This window comes from Coregonus clupeaformis, unplaced genomic scaffold (assembly GCF_020615455.1).
Source record: "Coregonus clupeaformis isolate EN_2021a unplaced genomic scaffold, ASM2061545v1 scaf1539, whole genome shotgun sequence".
Lineage (NCBI taxonomy): Eukaryota > Metazoa > Chordata > Actinopteri > Salmoniformes > Salmonidae > Coregonus > Coregonus clupeaformis.
Window position 1 is genome coordinate 37,726 of NW_025534993.1, and position 19,775 is coordinate 57,500.

Here is a 19,775-nt window from a genome sequence, read left to right on the forward strand (position 1 = left end):
CACACCTCTACACACCTCTACACACCTCTAACTCCTCTACACACCTCTAACTCCTCTACACACCTCTAACTCCTCTACACACCTCTACACACCTCTACACACCTCTATACACCTCTACACACCTCTACACACCTCTATACACCTCTACACACCTCTACACACCTCTATACACCTCTACACACCTCTAACTCCTCTACACACCTCTATACACCTCTACACACCTCTACACACCTCTACACACCTCTAACTCCTCTACACACCTCTACACACCTCTACACACCTCTACACACCTCTAACTCCTCTACACACCTCTACACACCTCTACACACCTCTACACACCTCTAACTCCTCTACACACCTCTACACACCTCTAACTCCTCTACACACCTCTACACACCTCTAACTCCTCTACACACCTCTACACACCTCTAACTCCTCTACACACCTCTACACACCTCTACACTCCTCTACACACCTCTACACACCTCTACACACCTCTACACACCTCTACACACCTCTAACTCCTCTACACACCTCTACACACCTCTAACTCCTCTACACACCTCTACACACCTCTACACACCTCTACACACCTCTACACACCTCTAACTCCTCTACACACCTCTACACACCTCTACACACCTCTATACACCTCTACACACCTCTACACATCTCTACACACCTCTAAACACCTCTAACTCCTCTACACACCTCTACAGACCTCTACACACCTCTACACACCTCTACACACCTCTAACTCCTCTACACACCTCTAACTCCTCTACACACCTCTAACTCCTCTAACTCCTCTACACACCTCTACACACCTCTAACTCCTCTACACAACCACTAACTCCTCTACACACCTCTACACACCTCTACACACCACTACACACCTCTACACACCTCTAACTCCTCTACACACCTCTATACACCTCTACACACCTCTACACACCTCTAACACCTCTACACACCTCTAACTCCTCTACACACCTCTACACACCTCTACACACCTCTAACTCCTCTACACACCTCTACACACCTCTACACACCTCTACACACCTCTACACACCTCTACACACCTCTAACTCCTCTACACACCTCTACACACCTCTACACACCTCTACACACCTCTACACACCTCTACACACCTCTACACACCTCTAACTCCTCTACACACCTCTACACACCTCTACACACCTCTAACTCCTCTACACACCTCTAACTCCTCTACACACCTCTACACTCCTCTACACTCCTCTACACACCTCTACACTCCTCTACACACCTCTACACACCTCTACACACCTCTACACACCTCTACACACCTCTACACACCTCTACACACCCTCTACACACCTCTACACACCTCTAACTCCTCTACACACCTCTAACTCCTCTACACACCTCTACACACCTCTACACACCTCTAACTCCTCTACACACCTCTACACTCCTCTACACACCTCTACACACCTCTACACACCTCTACACTCCTCTACACACCTCTACACACCTCTAACTCCTCTACACACCTCTACACTCCTCTACACACCTCTACACACCTCTACACACCTCTACACACCTCTACACTCCTCTACACACCTCTACACACCTCTACACACCTCTACACACCTCTACACTCCTCTACACACCTCTACACACCTCTACACACCTCTACACACCTATACACACCTCTACACACCTCTAACTCCTCTACACACCTCTACACACCTCTACACACCTCTAACTCCTCTACACACCTCTACACACCTCTACACACCTCTAACTCCTCTACACACCTCTACACACCTCTAACTCCTCTACACACCTCTACACACCTCTACACACCTCTACACACCTCTACACACCTCTACACACCTCTACACACCTCTAACTCCTCTACACACCTCTAACACCTGACCAGTACAGACAACCAGATTTCACCAGTTACAGAACCAACTAGCCATTCTATGTTTATGTCTTAGACCCACTAACATGTCTGAATGGATTTAATGCTAGTAAGAAATCTAATCAAATTTGATTTGTCACATGACCTGAATACAACAGGTGTGTAGACCTTACAGTGAAATGCTTACTGACAGGCCCTTAACCAACAATGCAGTTTTAAGAAAAATAAGTGTTGAACAAATATTTGCTAAATAAACTAAAGTAAAAACAGTAAGACAATAAAATAACAGTAGCGAGGCTATATACAGGAAGTACCTGTACAGAGTCAATGGGAAATAACAGTAGGGAGGCTATATACAGGGGGTACCGGTACAGAGTCAATGGGAAATAACAGTAGGGAGGCTATATACAGGGGGTACCGGTACAGAGTCAATGGGGAAATAACAGTAGGGGAGGCTATATACAGGGGGTACCGGTACAGAGTCAATGTGTAATAACAGTAGGGAGGCTATATACAGGGGGGTACCGGTACAGAGTCAATGGGAAATAACAGTAGAGAGGCTATATACAGGAAGTACCTGTACAGAGTCAATGTGTAATAACAGTAGAGAGGCTATATACAGGAAGTACCTGTACAGAGTCAATGTAAAATAACAGTAGGGAGGCTATATACAGGGGGTACGGTACAGAGTCAATGTGTAATAACAGTAGAGAGGCTATATACAGGAAGTACCTGTACAGAGTCAATGTAAAATAACAGTAGGGAGGCTATATACAGGGGGTACCGGTACAGAGTCAATGTGTAATAACAGTAGAGAGGCTATATACAGGAAGTACCTGTACAGAGTCAATGTAAAATAACAGTAGGGAGGCTATATACAGGGGGTACCGGTACAGAGTCAATGGGAAATAACAGTAGGGAGGCTATATACAGGGGGTACCGGTACAGAGTCAATGTGAAATAACAGTAGGGAGGCTATATACAGGAAGTACCTGTACAGAGTCAATGGGAAATAACAGTAGGGAGGCTATATACAGGGGGTACCGGTACAGAGTCAATGTGTAATAACAGTAGGGAGGCTATATACAGGGGGTACCAGTACAGAGTCAATGTGAAATAACAGTAGGGGAGGCTATATACAGGGGGTACGGCACAGAGTCAATGTGAAATAACAGTAGGGAGGCTATATACAGGGGGTACCGGTACAGAGTCAATGTGAAATAACAGTAGGGAGGCTATATACAGGGGGTACCGGTACAGAGTCAATGTGAAATAACAGTAGGGAGGCTATATACAGGGGGTACCGGTACAGAGTCAATGTGTAATAACAGTAGAGAGGCTATATACAGGAAGTACCTGTACAGAGTCAATGTAAAATAACAGTAGGGAGGCTATATACAGGGGGTACCGGTACAGAGTCAATGTGTAATAACAGTAGAGAGGCTATATACAGGAAGTACCTGTACAGAGTCAATGTAAAATAACAGTAGGGAGGCTATATACAGGGGGTACCGGTACAGAGTCAATGTGTAATAACAGTAGGGAGGCTATATACAGGGGGTACCGGTACAGAGTCAATGTGTAATAACAGTAGAGAGGCTATATACAGGAAGTACCTGTACAGAGTCAATGTAAAATAACAGTAGGGAGGCTATATACAGGGGGTACCGGTACAGAGTCAATGTGTAATAACAGTAGGGAGGCTATATACAGGGGGTACCGGTACAGAGTCAATGTGTAATAACAGTAGGGAGGCTATATACAGGGGGTACCGGTACAGAGTCAATGCAAATAGTCCGGGTAGCCATTTGATTAGATGTTCAGGAGTCTTATGGCTTGGGGGTAAAAGCTGTTAAGAAGCCTTTTGGACCTAGACTTGGTGCTTCGGTACCGCTTGCCGTGCGGTAGCAGAGAGAACAGCCTATGACTAGGGTGGCTTGAGTCTTTGACAATTTTGAGGGCCTTCCTCTGACACCGCCTGGTATAGAGGTCCTGGATGGCAGGAAGCTTGGCCCCAGTGATGTACTGGGCCGTACGCACTACCCTCTGTAGTGCCTTGCGGTCGGAGGCCGAGCAGTTGCCATACCAGGCAGTGATGCAACCAGTCAGGATGCTCTCGATGGGGCAGCTGTAGAACCTTTTGAGGATCTGAGGACCCATGGCAAATCTTTTGAGTTTCCTGAGGGGGAATAGGCGTTGTCGTGCCCTCTTCACGACTGTCTTGGTGTGTTTGGACCATGATAGTTCGTTGGTGATGTGGACACCGAGGATATTGAAGCTCTCAACCTGTTCCACTACAGCCCCGTCGATGAGAATGGGGGCGTGCTCAGTCCTCTGGCCAGTTTGTTAATGTACCAGGGTCTAGCTCTACACATTCAACCTCATCTCTCTCTCTATCTCTCCCTGTCTCTGCAGCATACATGGACCCAGACATGGGCACTAACTACCTAGATTACCCACAATCCTCTCTGCCACCGCCCTCGCCACGACGCTACTCACCCATACCGCACGGCATGATGGGAGAAGACGACATCCCCAGGTCAGGACACACACACACAAATTTAAATGTAACTCAAATCAAATCATGTATGTCAAATCAGACATCAGATCATTACCTCAGGTTGGGATGTATGGAGAAATGTCTGTTTAATGTTGGATTCTATCTGTATGGAGACCTATTGGAAACATACTGGGCTGAGTGTTACAGGAGATTCTATCTATAGTAGAGAGACCAGGCTGAGTGTTACAGGAGATTCTATCTATAGTAGAGAGACCAGGCTGAGTGTTACAGTAGATTCTATCTATAGTAGAGAGACCAGGCTGAGTGTTACAGGAGGTTATATCTATAGTAGAGAGACCAGGCTGAGTGTTACAGTAGATTCTATCTATAGTAGAGAGACCAGGCTGAGTGTTACAGTAGATTCTATCTATAGTAGAGAGACCAGGCTGAGTGTTACAGTAGATTCTATCTATAGTAGAGAGACCAGGCTGAGTGTTACAGTAGATTCTATCTATAGTAGAGAGACCAGGCTGAGTGTTACAGTAGATTCTATCTATAGTAGAGAGACCAGGCTGAGTGTTACAGTAGATTCTATCTATAGTAGAGAGACCAGGCTGAGTGTTACAGTAGATTCTATCTATAGTAGAGAGACCAGGCTGAGTGTTACAGGAGATTCTATCTATAGTAGAGAGACCAGGCTGAGTGTTACAGTAGATTATATCTATAGTAGAGAGACCAGGCTGAGTGTTACAGGAGATTATATCTATAGTAGAGAGACCAGGCTGAGTGTTACAGTAGATTCTATCTATAGTAGAGAGACCAGGCTGAGTGTTACAGTAGATTCTATCTATAGTAGAGAGACCAGGCTGAGTGTTACAGGAGATTCTATCTATAGTAGAGAGACCAGGCTGAGTGTTACAGGAGATTCTATCTATAGTAGAGAGACCAGGCTGAGTGTTACAGGAGATTCTATCTATAGTAGAGAGACCAGGCTGAGTGTTACAGGAGATTCTATCTATAGTAGAGAGACCAGGCTGAGTGTTACAGTAGATTCTATCTATAGTAGAGAGACCAGGCTGAGTGTTACAGGAGATTCTATCTATAGTAGAGAGACCAGGCTGAGTGTTACAGGAGGTTATATCTATAGTAGAGAGACCAGGCTGAGTGTTACAGGAGGTTAGGGTTATACTGTGTGTAATCATGTCTTCTAGTAGAGAGGCCAGGCGTGTGTTTATCCACCGAGGGTCGACCGGTCTGGGTTTTAACATCGTGGGGGGAGAAGACGGTGAGGGGATCTTCATCTCCTTCATCCTCGCTGCAGGACCAGCTGATCTCTCAGGAGAACTACGCAAGGGAGACCAGATCATGAGTGTGAGTAGTGTTATGTAGTGTTATGTAGTGTTACGTTGTTTTATGTAGTGTTATATAGTGTTACATAGTGTTATGTAGTATTATGCAGTGTTACAAAGTGTTATGTAGTGTTATGTAGTGTTATGTAGTTTTATGTAGTGTTACATAGTGTTACGTTGTGTTATGTAGTGTTATATAGTGTTACATAGTGTTATGTAGTGTTATGTAATGTTTTGTAGTGTTATGCAGTGTTACATAGTGTTACGTTGTGTTATGTAGTATTACATAGTGTTACGTAGTGTTACGTAGTGTTACATAGTGTTAGGTAGTGTTTCGTAGTGTTACGTAGTGTTACATAGTGTTACGTAGTGTTACGTAGTGTTACATAGTGTTACGTAGTGTTACATAGTGTTATATAGTGTTAGGTAGTGTTACATAGTGTTACGTAGTGTTACGTAGTGTTACGTAGTGTTACATAGTGTTATATAGTGTTAGGTAGTGTTACATAGTGTTACGTAGTGTTACGTAGTGTTACATAGTGTTACATAGTGTTACGTAGTGTTACGTAGTGTTACATTTACATTACATTTTTACATTTTAGTCATTTAGCAGACGCTCTTATCCAGAGCGACTTACAGGAGCAATTAGGGTTAAGTGTCTTGCTCAAGGGCACATCAACAGATTTTTCACCTAGTCAGCTCGGGGATTAGAACCAGCGACCTTTCGGTTACTGGCACAACGCTCTTAACCACTAAGCTTATGTAGTGTTACGTAGTGTTACGTAGTGTTTTGTAGTACCCTGGCAAGACGGAGCTGCTCTTCCTCCCGGGGAAGGACTGCCCGTTCCATGATCTCGCCATCACGGTTGACAACTCCGCTGTGTCCTCCTCCCAGAGTGCGAAGAGCCTAGGCGTGACCCTGGACAACACCCTGTCGTTCTCCGCCAACATCAAGGCGGTGACCCGCTCCTGCAGGTTCATGCTCTACAACATTCGGAGAGTGCGACCCTGCCTTACACAGGAAGCGGCGCAGGTCCTGGTCCAGGCACTTGTCATCTCCCGTCTGGACTACTGCAACTCGCTGTTGGCTGGCCTCCCTGCCTGTGCCATTAAACCCCTACAACTCATCCAGAATGCCGCAGCCCGTCTGGTGTTCAACCTTCCCAAGTTCTCTCACGTCACCCCCTCCTCCGCACACTCCACTGGCTTCCAGTTGAAGCTCGCATCCGCTACAAGACCATGGTGCTTGCCTATGGAGCAGTGAGGGGAACGGCACCCTCTGTACCTTCAGGCTCTGATCAGTCCCTACACCCAAACGAGGGCATTGCGTTCATCCACCTCTGGCCTGCTGGCTCCCTTCCTCTGCGGAAGCATAGCTCCCGCTCAGCCCAGTCAAAACTGTTCGCTGCTCTGGCACCCCAATGGTGGAACAAGCTCCCCTCACGACGCCAGGACAGCGGAGTCACTCACCACCTTCCGGAGACATTTGAAACCCCACCTCTTTAAGGAATACCTGGGATAGGATAAAGTATTCCTTCTAACCCCCCAAATTGTAAAGTGGTTATCCCACTGGCTATAGGGTGAACGCACCAATTTGTGAGTCGCTCTGGCTAAGAGCGTCTGCTAAATGACGTTAATGTGCCCTTGAGCAAGGCACTTAACCCTAATTGCTCCTGTAAGTCGCTCTGGATAAGAGCGTCTGCTAAATGACTAAAATGTAAAATGTAAAATGTAGTGTTTCGTAGTGTTTCGTAGTGTTTCGTAGTGTTAGGTAGTGTTATGGAGTGTTAGGTAGTGTTAGGTAGTGTTACGTAGTGTTTCGTAGTGTTACGTAGTGTTACGTAGTGTTACATTTACATTACATTTTTACATTTTAGTCATTTAGCAGACGCTCTTATCCAGAGCGACTTACAGGAGCAATTAGGGTTAAGTGTCTTGCTCAAGGGCACATCGACAGATTTTTCACCTAGTCAGCTCGGGGATTAGAACCAGCGACCTTTCGGTTACTGGCACAACGCTCTTAACCACTAAGCTTATGTAGTGTTGTGTAGTGTTACGTAGTGTTACGTAGTGTTACGTAGTGTTACGTAGTGTTACGTAGTGTTATGTAGTGTTACATAGTGTTACGTAGTGTTACGTAGTGTTACGTAGTGTTACATAGTGTTACGTAGTGTTACGTAGTGTTACGTAGTGTTATGTAGTGTTACGTAGTGTTATGTAGTGGTATGTGCTGCAGGATCAGCTGATCTCTCAGGAGAACTACACAATGGAGACCAGATCATGAGTGAGAAGAGAACACACACATACAGTGCACGGAGACACACACACAGTGCACGGAGACACACACACAGTGCACGGAGACACACACACAGTGCACGGAGACACACACACAGTGCACGGAGACACACACACAGTGCACGGAGACACACACACAGTGCACGGAGACACACACACAGTGCACGGAGACACACACACAGTGCACGGAGACACACACATACAGTGCACGGAGACACACACACAGTGCACGGAGACACACACGTACAGACGCACGTACACACAATGTAATGGTTATAATCGACAATCGCTCTGCAGGTGAACGGTTGTGTAGTGTTATGTCATATTAATGTAATGTTATGTAGTGTTATGTAATGGTTATAACTTCTCTGCAGGTGAACGGTTGTGTAGTGTTATGTCATATTAATGTAATGTTATGTAGTGTTATGTAATGGTTATAATCGACAATCGCTCTGCAGGTGAACGGTTGTGTAGTGTTATGTCATATTAATGTAATGTTATGTAGTGTTATGTAATGGTTATAACTTCTTTGCAGGTGAACGGTGTGGATCTGAGACATGCAACTCATGAACAGGCTGCAGCAGCTCTGAAGAACGCTGGACAGACTGTTACTATCATCGCTCAGTATAGACCTGATGGTAAGAATATCACAGACCAGGACAGACCAGGACAGACTGTTACTATCATCGCTCAGTATAGACCTGATGGTAAGAATATCACAGACCAGGACAGACCAGGACAGACTGTTACTATCATCGCTCAGTATAGACCTGATGGTAAGAATATCACAGACCAGGACAGACTGTTACTATCATCGCTCAGTATAGACCTGAGGGTAAGAATATCACAGACCAGGACAGACTGTTACTATCATCGCTCAGTATAGACCTGATGGTAAGAATATCACAGACCAGGACAGACCAGGACAGACCTGATGGTAAGAATATCACAGACCAGGACAGACCAGGACCGACTGTTACTATCATCGCTCAGTATAGACCTGAGGGTAAGAATATCACAGACTAATACAGACCAGCACAGACCTGAGGGTAAGAATATCACAGACCAGTATAGACCTGAGGGTAAGAATATCACAGACCAGTATAGACCAGGACAGACCTGAGGGTAAGAATACCACAGACCAGTATAGACCAGGACAGACCTGAGGGTAAGAATATCACAGACCAGTATAGACCAGGACAGACCAGAGGGTAAGAATATCACAGACCAGTATAGACCAGGACAGACCTGAGGGTAAGAATATCACAGACCAGTATAGACCAGGACAGACCTGATGGTAAGAATATCACAGACCAGTATAGACCAGGACAGACCTGAGGGTAAGAATATCACAGACCAGTATAGACCAGGACAGACCTGATGGTAAGAATATCACAGACCAGTATAGACCAGGACAGACCTGAGGATAAGAATATCACAGACCAGTATAGACCAGGACAGACCAGTACAGACCAGAGGGTAAGAATATCACAGACCAATACAGACCAGTACAGAGCACAGGGTAAGTCTACTGTAGACTAATAAGGACTAACTACATACTAATATGGACTACTACAGTCGACTATAATTTACTCTGGACTAGCTACAGTCTACTATAGACTACTATAGACTACTATAGACTACCTACAGACTATTACAGACCACTACAGACTAATATAGACTAACTACAGACTACATAGACTACTATAGATTAACTACAGACTACTACATATTACTACAGACTACTATAGACTAACTACAGACTATTACAGACCACTATAGACTAACTACAGACTACTACAGATCACTATAGACTAACTACAGACTACTACAGACCACTATAGACTAACTAATGACTACTATAGACTACTATACATCAACTACAAACTACTACAGACTACTATAGACTACTATAGACTAACTACAGACTATTACAGACCACTATAGACTAACTACAGACTACTACAGACCCCTATAGACTAACTACAGACTACTACAGACCACTATAGACTAACTACAGACTACTACTGACTACTACCGACCACTATAGACTAACTACATACTAATATAGACTAACTACAGACTACTATAGACCACTACAGTCTACTATAGACTACTATAGACTAACTACAGACTACTACGGACTACTACCGACTAACTACAGACTACTATAGACTAACTACAGACTACTACAGACTACTATAGACTAACTACAGACTACTATAGACTAACTACAGACTACTATAGACTAACTACAGACTACCACATACTACTATAGACTAACTACAGACTACTACATACCACTATAGACTTACTACTAACTACTATAGACAAAATACAGACTACTACGGTCTACTATAGACTAACTACAGACTGCAACAGACTACTATAGACTAACTACAGACTACTATACATTAACTACAGACTACCACAGACCACTATAGACTAACTACAGACAACTACAGACTACTATATATTAACTACAGACTAACTACAGACTACTATAGACTAACTACAGACTACTACAGACCACTATAGACTAACTACAGACAACTACAGTCTACTATAGACTAACCACAGACTACTACAGACTACTATAGACTACTATAGACTAACTACCGACTACTATAGACTAACGACAGACTACTATAGACTAAATACAGACTACTATGGCCTATTATAAACTAACTACAGTCTACTACATACTACTATAGACTAACTACAGACAACTACAGACTACTATAGACTAACTACAGACTACTATAGCTTAACTACATACTACTACAAACTACTATAGACCAATAAGGACTAACTGCGGATTACTATAGACTAACTACTGACTACTATGGACCAATTACAGACTACTATGGACCAACTACAGACCACTATAGACTAACAACAGACTACTATAGACTAACTACAGACTACTATAGACTAAATACAGACTACTATAGACTACTATTTACTAACTACTGACTACTATGGACCAACTACAGACCACTATAGACTAACTACAGACTACTATAGACTAACTACAGACTACTATAGACTACTATAGACTAACTACTGACTACTATAGACTAACTACAGACTACTATAGACTAAATACAGACTACTATGGCCTATTATAAACTAACTACAGTCTACTACATACTACTATAGACTAACTACAGACAACTACAGACTACTATAGACTAACTACAGACTACTATAGCTTAACTACATACTACTACAAACTACTATAGACCAATAAGGACTAACTGCGGATTACTATAGACTAACTACTGACTACTATGGACCAACTACAGACTAACTACAGACTACTACATACTACTATAGACTAACCACAGACTACTACAGACCACTATAGATTAACTACAGACTACTACAGTCTACTATAGACTAACTACAGACAACTACAGACTACTATAGATTAACTACAGACTAACTACAGACTACTATAGACTAACTACAGACTACTACAGACCACTATAGACTAACTAAAGACAACTACAGTCTACTATAGACTAACCACAGACTACTACAGACTACTATAGACTACTATAGACTAACTACTGACTACTATAGACTAACTACAGACTACTATAGACTAAATACAGACTACTATGGCCTATTATAAACTAACTACAGACAACTACAGACTACTATAGACTAACTACAGACTACTATAGCTTAACTACATACTACTACAAACTACTATAGACCAATAAGGACTAACTGCGGATTACTATAGACTAACTACTGACTACTATGGACCAACTACAGACTACTATGGACCAACTACAGACCACTATAGACTAACTACAGACTACTATAGACTAACTACAGACTACTATAGACTAAATACAGACTACTATAGACTACTATAGACTACTATAGACTACTATATACTAACTACTGACTACTATGGACCAACTACAGACCACTATAGACTAACTACAGACTACCATAGACTAACTACAGACTACTATAGACTACTATAGACTAACTACTGACTACTATAGACTAACTACAGACTACTATAGACTAAATACAGACTACTATGGCCTATTATAAACTAACTACAGTCTACTACATACTACTATAGACTAACTACAGACAACTACAGACTACTATAGACTAACTACAGACTACTATAGCTTAACTACATACTACTACAAACTACTATAGACCAATAAGGACTAACTGCGGATTACTATAGACTAACTACTGACTACTATGGACCAACTACAGACTACTATGGACCAACTACAGACCACTATAGACTAACTACAGACTACTATAGACTAACTACTGACTACTATGGACCAACTACAGACTACTATGGACCAACTACAGACTACTATAGACTACTATAGACTAACTACAGACTACTATAGACTAACTACTGACTACTATAGACTACTATAGACTAACTACTGACTACTATAGACTACTATAGACTAACTACCGACTACTATAGACCAACTACTGACTACTATAGACTACTATAGACTAACTACTGACTACTATAGACTAACTACCGACTACTATAGACTACTATATACTAACTACTGACTACTATAGACTAACTACAGACTACTATGGACCAACTACAGACTACTATGGACCAACTACATACTACTATAGACTAACTACAGACTACTATAGACTAACTACTGACTACCATAGACTACTATAGACTACTATAGACTACTATAGACTAACAACTGACTACTATGGACCAACTACAGACCACTATAGACTAACTATAGACTACTATAGACTAACTACTGACTACTATAGACTAACTACTGACTACTATAGACTACCATAGACTAACTACTGACTACTATGGACCAACTACAGACAACTATAGACTAACTACAGACTACTATAGACTAACTACTGACTACTATAGACTAACTACAGACTACTATAGACTAAATACAGACTACTATGGCCTATTATAAACTAATTACAGTCTACTGCATACTACTATAGACTAACTAAAGACTACTACAGACTACTATAGACTAACTATGGACTACTGTAGACTAACTACAGACTAGCTACAGTCTACTATAGACAAATATAGACTAACTACAGACTACTACAGACTACTATACACTAACTACAGACTAACTACAGACTACTATAGACTAACTACAGACTACTGCAGACTAACTACAGACTACTATAGACTACTGTAGACTACTACAGACTACAGAAGTCTACCATATACTAACTACAGACTAACTACTGACTACTATAGACTAACTACAGACTACTATAGACTAAATACAGACTACTATGGCCTATTATAAACTAACTACAGTCTACTACATACTACTATAGACTAACTAAAGACTACTACAGACTACTATAGACTAACTATGGACTACTGTAGACTAACTACAGACTAACTACAGACTACTACAGACTACTATAGACTAACTACAGACTACTACAGACTACTATAGACTAACTACAGACTAACTACAGACTACTATAGACTAACTACAGACTACTACAGACTAACTACAGACTACTATAGACTACTATAGACTAACTACAAACCACTATAGACTACTATAGACTACTACAGACTAACTACAGACTACTATAGACTACTATAGAGTAACTACAGACTACTATAGACCACTATAGACTAACTACAGACTACAGAAGTCTACCATATACTAACTACAGACTACTACAGACTACTATAGACCAATAAGGACTAACTACAGTCTACTATAGTATACTATAGACTAACTGCAAACTACTATAGACCAACTACTGACTACTATAGACTAACTGCAGAGTATCTACAGATTACTACAGACTACTGCAGATTACCACAGATTACTATATACTAACTATAGACAACTATAAAGTAAATATAAACCACTATAGACTAACTACTGACCACTATAGACTAACTACTGACTACTATAGACTAACTACTGACTACTATAGACTAACTACAGACTACTATAGACTAACTACTGACTACTATAGACTAACTACAGACTACTATAGACTAACTACTGTCCAGAAGGTAACACTACTACAGACTACTATAGACTAACTACTGTCCAGAAGGTAACACTACTACAGCCCACTATAGACTAACTACTGACTACTATAGACTAACTACAGACTACTATAGACTAACTACTGTCCAGAAGGTAACACTACTACAGCCCACTATAGACTAACTACTGACTACTATAGACTAACTACAGACTACTATAGACTAACTACTGACTACTATAGACTAACTACAGACTACTATAGACTAACTACTGTCCAGAAGGTAACACTACTACAGCCCACTATAGACTAACTACTGTCCAGAAGGTAACACTACTACAGCCTGATACAATTGTGCAGTAACTTGTGTATGTGTGTGTGTGTTTGTTTGTGTGTTTGTTTGTGTGTGTGTGTGTGTGTGTGTGTGTGTGTGTGTGTGTGTGTGTGTTTGTGTTTGTGTGTGTGTGTGTGCGTGTGTGTTTGTGTGTTTGTGTGTTTGTGTGTTTGTGTGTTTGTGTGTGTGTGTGTGTGTTTGTGTGTGTTTGTGTGTGTATGTGTGTGTGTGTGTGTGTGTGTGTGTGTGTGTGTGTGTGTGTGTGTGTGTGTGTGTGTGTGTGTGTGTGTGTGTGTGTGTGTGTGTGTGTGTTTGTGTGTTTGTCCATGCGTGTGTGTTTTAGAGTACTGCAGGTTTGAGGCTAAGATCCATGACCTGAGAGAACAGATGATGAACAGTAACATGAGCTCTGGGACCATCAGAGCCAACAGGACCTTCTATGTCAGGTAAAGTAGTGTCATGCTAATGTAGCCCTATGTCATGCTAATGTAGCCCATGTCATACTAATGTCTCCCTGTCATACTAATGTAGCTTCTATGTCAGGTAAAGTAGTGTCATGCTAATGTAGCCCTATGTCATGCTAATGTAGCCCATGTCATACTAATGTCTCCCTGTCATACTAATGTAGCTTCTATGTCAGGTAAAGTAGTGTCATGCTAATGTAGCCCTATGTCATGCTAATGTAGCCCATGTCATACTAATGTAGCTTCTATGTCCTCTCTATGCAGGGCCCTGTTTGACTATGATAAGACAGCAGACTGTGGGCTGTTGAGCCAGGCATTGGGCTTTAACTTCGGGGAGGTGCTGCATGTGACTGACTGTAGTGATGAAGAGTGGTGGACTGCTAGGAGACTGGGACAACAAGGACAACTGGAGGAACTGGGGTATATACCCAGCAAACACAGGTAGGTAACACACCTAACACTGGTAACACACCTAACACTGGTAACACACCTAACACTGGTAACACACCTAACACTGGTAACACACCTAACACTGGTAACACACCTAACACTGGTAACACACCTAACACTGGTAACACACCTAACGCTGGTAACACACCTAACGCTGGTAACACTGGTAACACACCTAACACTGGTAACACACCTAACACTGGTAACACACCTAACACTGGTAACACACCTAACGCTGGTAACACACCTAACACTGGTAACACACCTAACACTGGTAACACTGGTAACACACCTAACACTGGTAACACACCTAACACTGGTAACACACCTAACACTGGTAACACACCTAAAACTGGTAACACACCTAACACTGGTAACACACCTAACACTGGTAACACACCTAACACTGGTAACACACCTAACACTGGTAACACACCTAACACTGGTAACACTGGTAACACACCTAACACTGGTAACACACCTAACACTGGTAACACACCTAACACTGGTAACACACCTAAAACTGGTAACACACCTAACACTGGTAACACACCTAACACTGGTAACACTGGTAACACACCTAACACTGGTAACACTGGTAACACACCTAACACTGGTAACACTGGTAACACACCTAACACTGGTAACACACCTAACACTGGTAACACACCTAACACTGGTAACACACCTAACACGGTAACACTGGTAACACACCTAACACTGGTAACACACCTAACACTGGTAACACACCTACTGAGGAGACACCACTGAGGAGACACCTCCCTAACACCTAAGTTAACACAGTTGGTCTCGTATGAAGCAGTATGAAGTGTTATGCCATGTTAATGTAGCCCTATGTCTCTCTATGCAGGGTGGAGAGGAAGGAGTGGTCTCGTATGAAGCAGTATGAAGTGTTATGCCATGTTAATGTAGCCCTATGTCTCTCTATGCAGGGTGGAGAGGAAGGAGTGGTCTCGTATGAAGAATAAGGACCGCAGCAGCTTCGTTCAGAGTTATGAGTCTGTTACACAGATAGAAGGTATGTGTGACCTTTAACCTCTGACCTCTGATTTTTAATTTGTCTGTAATGGTGATAGTTCCAGCTAGTAGAATTGAAGTGGTGGGATGTGTTTCCCACTCCGGCCACAAGATGGCGCTCTGCCACAACCAGTGATGCTATAACTCTGGGGTATTCAATTGGGGGAACGCGTTCCCCTAGGGGCACACGGAGGTACTGCAGGGGTCCGTGATAATATACATATATATATACACAATACCAGTCAAAAGTTTGGACACACCTACTCATTCAAGGGTTTTTCTTTATATTTACTATTTTCCACATTGTAGAATAATAGTGAAGACATCAAAACTATGAAATAACACATATGGAATCATGCAGTAACCAAGAAAGTGTTAAACAAATCAAAATATATTTTATATTTGAGATTCTTCAAATAGCCACCCGTTGCCTTGATGACAGCTATGCACACTCTTGGCATTCTCTCAACCAGCTTCATGAGGTAGTCAACTGAAATGCATTTCAATTAACAGGTGTGCCTTCTTAAAAGTTAATTTGTGGAATTTCATATAGCTTTCTGGCCGTCAAGGAAAACGCTATGTCTGGCGCAAACCCAACACCTCTCATCACCCCGAGAACACCATCCCCACAGTGAAGCATGGTGGTGGTAGCATCATGCTGTGGATATGATTTTCATCGGCAGGGACTGGAAAACTGGTCAGAATTGAAGGAATGATGGATGGCGCTAAATACATGGAAATTCTTGAGGGAAACCTGTTTCAGTCTTCCAGAGATTTGAGACTGGGACGGAGGTTCACCTTCCAGCAGGACAATGACCCTAAGCATAATGCTAAAGCAACACTCGAGTGGTTAATGGAGAAACATTTAAATGTCTTGGAATGGCCTAGTCAAAGCCCAGACCTCGATCCAATTGAGAATCTGTGGTATGACTTAAGGTTTGCTGTACACCAGCGGAACCCATCCAACTTGAAGGAGCTGGAGTAGTTTTTCCTTGAAGAATGGGCAAAAATCCCAGTGGCTAGATGTGCCAAGCTTATAGAGACATACCCCAAGAGACTTGCAGCTGTAATTGCTACAAAAGGTGGCTCTACAAAGTATTGACTTTGGGGGGGTGAATAGTTATGAACGCTCAAGTTTTCTGTTTTTTTTGTCTTATTTCTTGTTTGTTTCACAAAAAAAATATTTTGCATCTTCAAAGTGGTAGGCATGTTGTGTAAATCAAATAATACAAACCCCCCAAAAATGACCCATTATATACATATAGGTACTACTATTTTATATTTTAGATTCTTCAAATAGCCACCCTTTGCCTTGATGACAGCTTTGCACACTCTTGGCATTCTCTCAACCAGTATCATGAGGTAGTCACATGGAATGCCTTTCAATGAACAGGTGTGCCTTCTTAAAAGTTAATTTGTGGAATGTCTTTCCTTCTTAATGCGTTTGAGCCAATCAGTTGTGTTGTGACAAGGTAGGGGGGGTATACAGAAGATAGCCCTATTTGGTAAAATACCAAGTCCATATTGTGGCAAGAACAGCTCAAATAAGCAAAGAGAAACATCATCATTACTTTAAGACATGAAGGTCAGTCAATACGGAACATTTCAAGAACTTTGAACGTTTCTTCAAGTGCAGTCGCAAAAACCATCAAATCAAATCACATTTTATTATCACATTTTATTTGTCACATGCGCCGAATACAACAGGTGTAGACCTTACAGTGAAATGCTTACTGACAAGCCCTTAACCAATAATGCAGTTTTAAGAAAGAATACCAAAAAAAAGGCAATGCAAATAGTCCGGGTAGCCATTTGATTAGATGTTCAGGAGTCTTATGGCTTGGGGGTAGAAGCTGTGATATGATGAAACTGGCTCTCATGAGGACCGCCACAAAAATGGCAGACCCAAAGTTACCTCTGCTGCAGAGGATAAGTTCAATAAATGCTTCACAGAGTTCCAGTAACAGACACATCTCAACATCAGCTGTTCAGAGGGGACTGTGTGAATCAGGCCTTCATGGTTGAATTGCTGCAAAGAAACCACTACTAAAGGACACCAGTAAGAAGAAGAGACTTGCTTGGGCCAAGAAACACGAGCAATGGACGTTAGACCGGTGGAAATGTTTCCTTTGGTCTAGAGTACAAATTTGAGATTTTTGGTTCCAACCGCCATGTCTTTGTGAGACGCGGTGTGGGTGAACGGATGATCTCCGCATGTGTATTTCCCACCGTAAAGCATGGAGGAGGAGGTGTTATGGTGTGGGGGTGCTTTGCTGGTGACACTGTCTGTGATTTATTTAGAATTCAAGGCACACTTAACCAGCATGGCTACTACAGCATTCTGCAGCGATACGCCATCCCATCTGGTTTGGGCTTAGTGGGACTATCATTTGTTTTTCAACAGGACAATGACCCAACACACATCCAGGCTGTGTAAGGGCTATTTTACCAAGAAGGAGAATGATGGAGTGCTGCATCAGATGACCTGGTCTCCACAATCCCCCGACCTCAACCCAATTGAGATGGTTTGGGATGAGTCGGACCGCATGAGTGAAGGAAAAGCAGCCAACAAGTGCTCAGAATATTGGAAAATCATTCCAGGTGAAGCTGGTTGAGAAAATGCCAAGACTGTGCAAAGCTGTCATCAAGTGTGGTTATTTGAAGAATCTCAAATATGTTACAACATGATTCCATATGTTATTTCAGCATTTTGATGTCTTCACTATTATTCTACAATGTAGAAAATATTAAAAAATAAAGAAAAACCCTGGAAAGAGTAGGTGTGTACAAACTTTTAACTGGTACTGTATATATTTAATTATTTTAAGTGGAAAAAATATTTTTATATCTTTAAATGTTTTTATGAATATCGCTAGCAACAACAGAAAAAAATATACTGAACGAAAATATAAACACAACATGCAACAATTTCAAAGAGTTTACTGAGTTACAGTTCATATAAGGAAATCAGTCAATTGAAATAAATTCATTAGAACCTAATCTATGGATTTCACTTCTGTTGGTCATAAATACCTTCTTTTTTTTTTAAGTAGGGGCGTGGATCAGAAAACGAGTCAGTATCTGGTGTGACTACTATTTGATTCATGCATCGCGACACATCTCACGTCCCTGGGATCCCTGCTATAACTGTATCTCTCTCTCTCTCTCTCTCTCTCTCTCTCTCTCTCTCTCTCTCTCTCTCTCTCTCTCTGTCTCTGTCTCTCTCTCTCTCTCTCTCTCTCTCTCTCTCTCTCTCTCTCTCTCTCTCTGTCTCTGTCTCTCTCTCTTTCTCTCTCTCTCTCTCATCTCCCCATCTCTCTCTCTCTCTCTCTCTCTCTCTCTCTCTCTCTCTCTCTCTCTCTCTCTCTTTCCCCTCTCTCTCTCTCTCTCTCAT

General features: G+C 42.1%; 1 protein-coding gene across 4 annotated transcripts in view; it reads left to right on the plus strand.

The window, feature by feature from the left end:
• The window catches only part of LOC123487221 (disks large homolog 4-like), a 58,445-nt gene that overhangs the window by 35,265 nt on the left and 3,405 nt on the right, over nt 1-19,775 (plus strand). For 3 of the 4 annotated variants that reach the window (XM_045218380.1, XM_045218382.1, XM_045218383.1), the window contains 6 exons: nt 4,328-4,451; nt 5,624-5,783; nt 8,592-8,694; nt 14,773-14,875; nt 15,158-15,334; nt 16,297-16,382. In XM_045218380.1, the coding sequence (XP_045074315.1) occupies nt 4,328-4,451; nt 5,624-5,783; nt 8,592-8,694; nt 14,773-14,875; nt 15,158-15,334; nt 16,297-16,382 (753 nt within the window). The remainder of the gene's footprint in view (nt 1-4,327; nt 4,452-5,623; nt 5,784-8,591; nt 8,695-14,772; nt 14,876-15,157; nt 15,335-16,296; nt 16,383-19,775) is intronic. The other variant, XM_045218381.1, reaches the window with a different exon arrangement.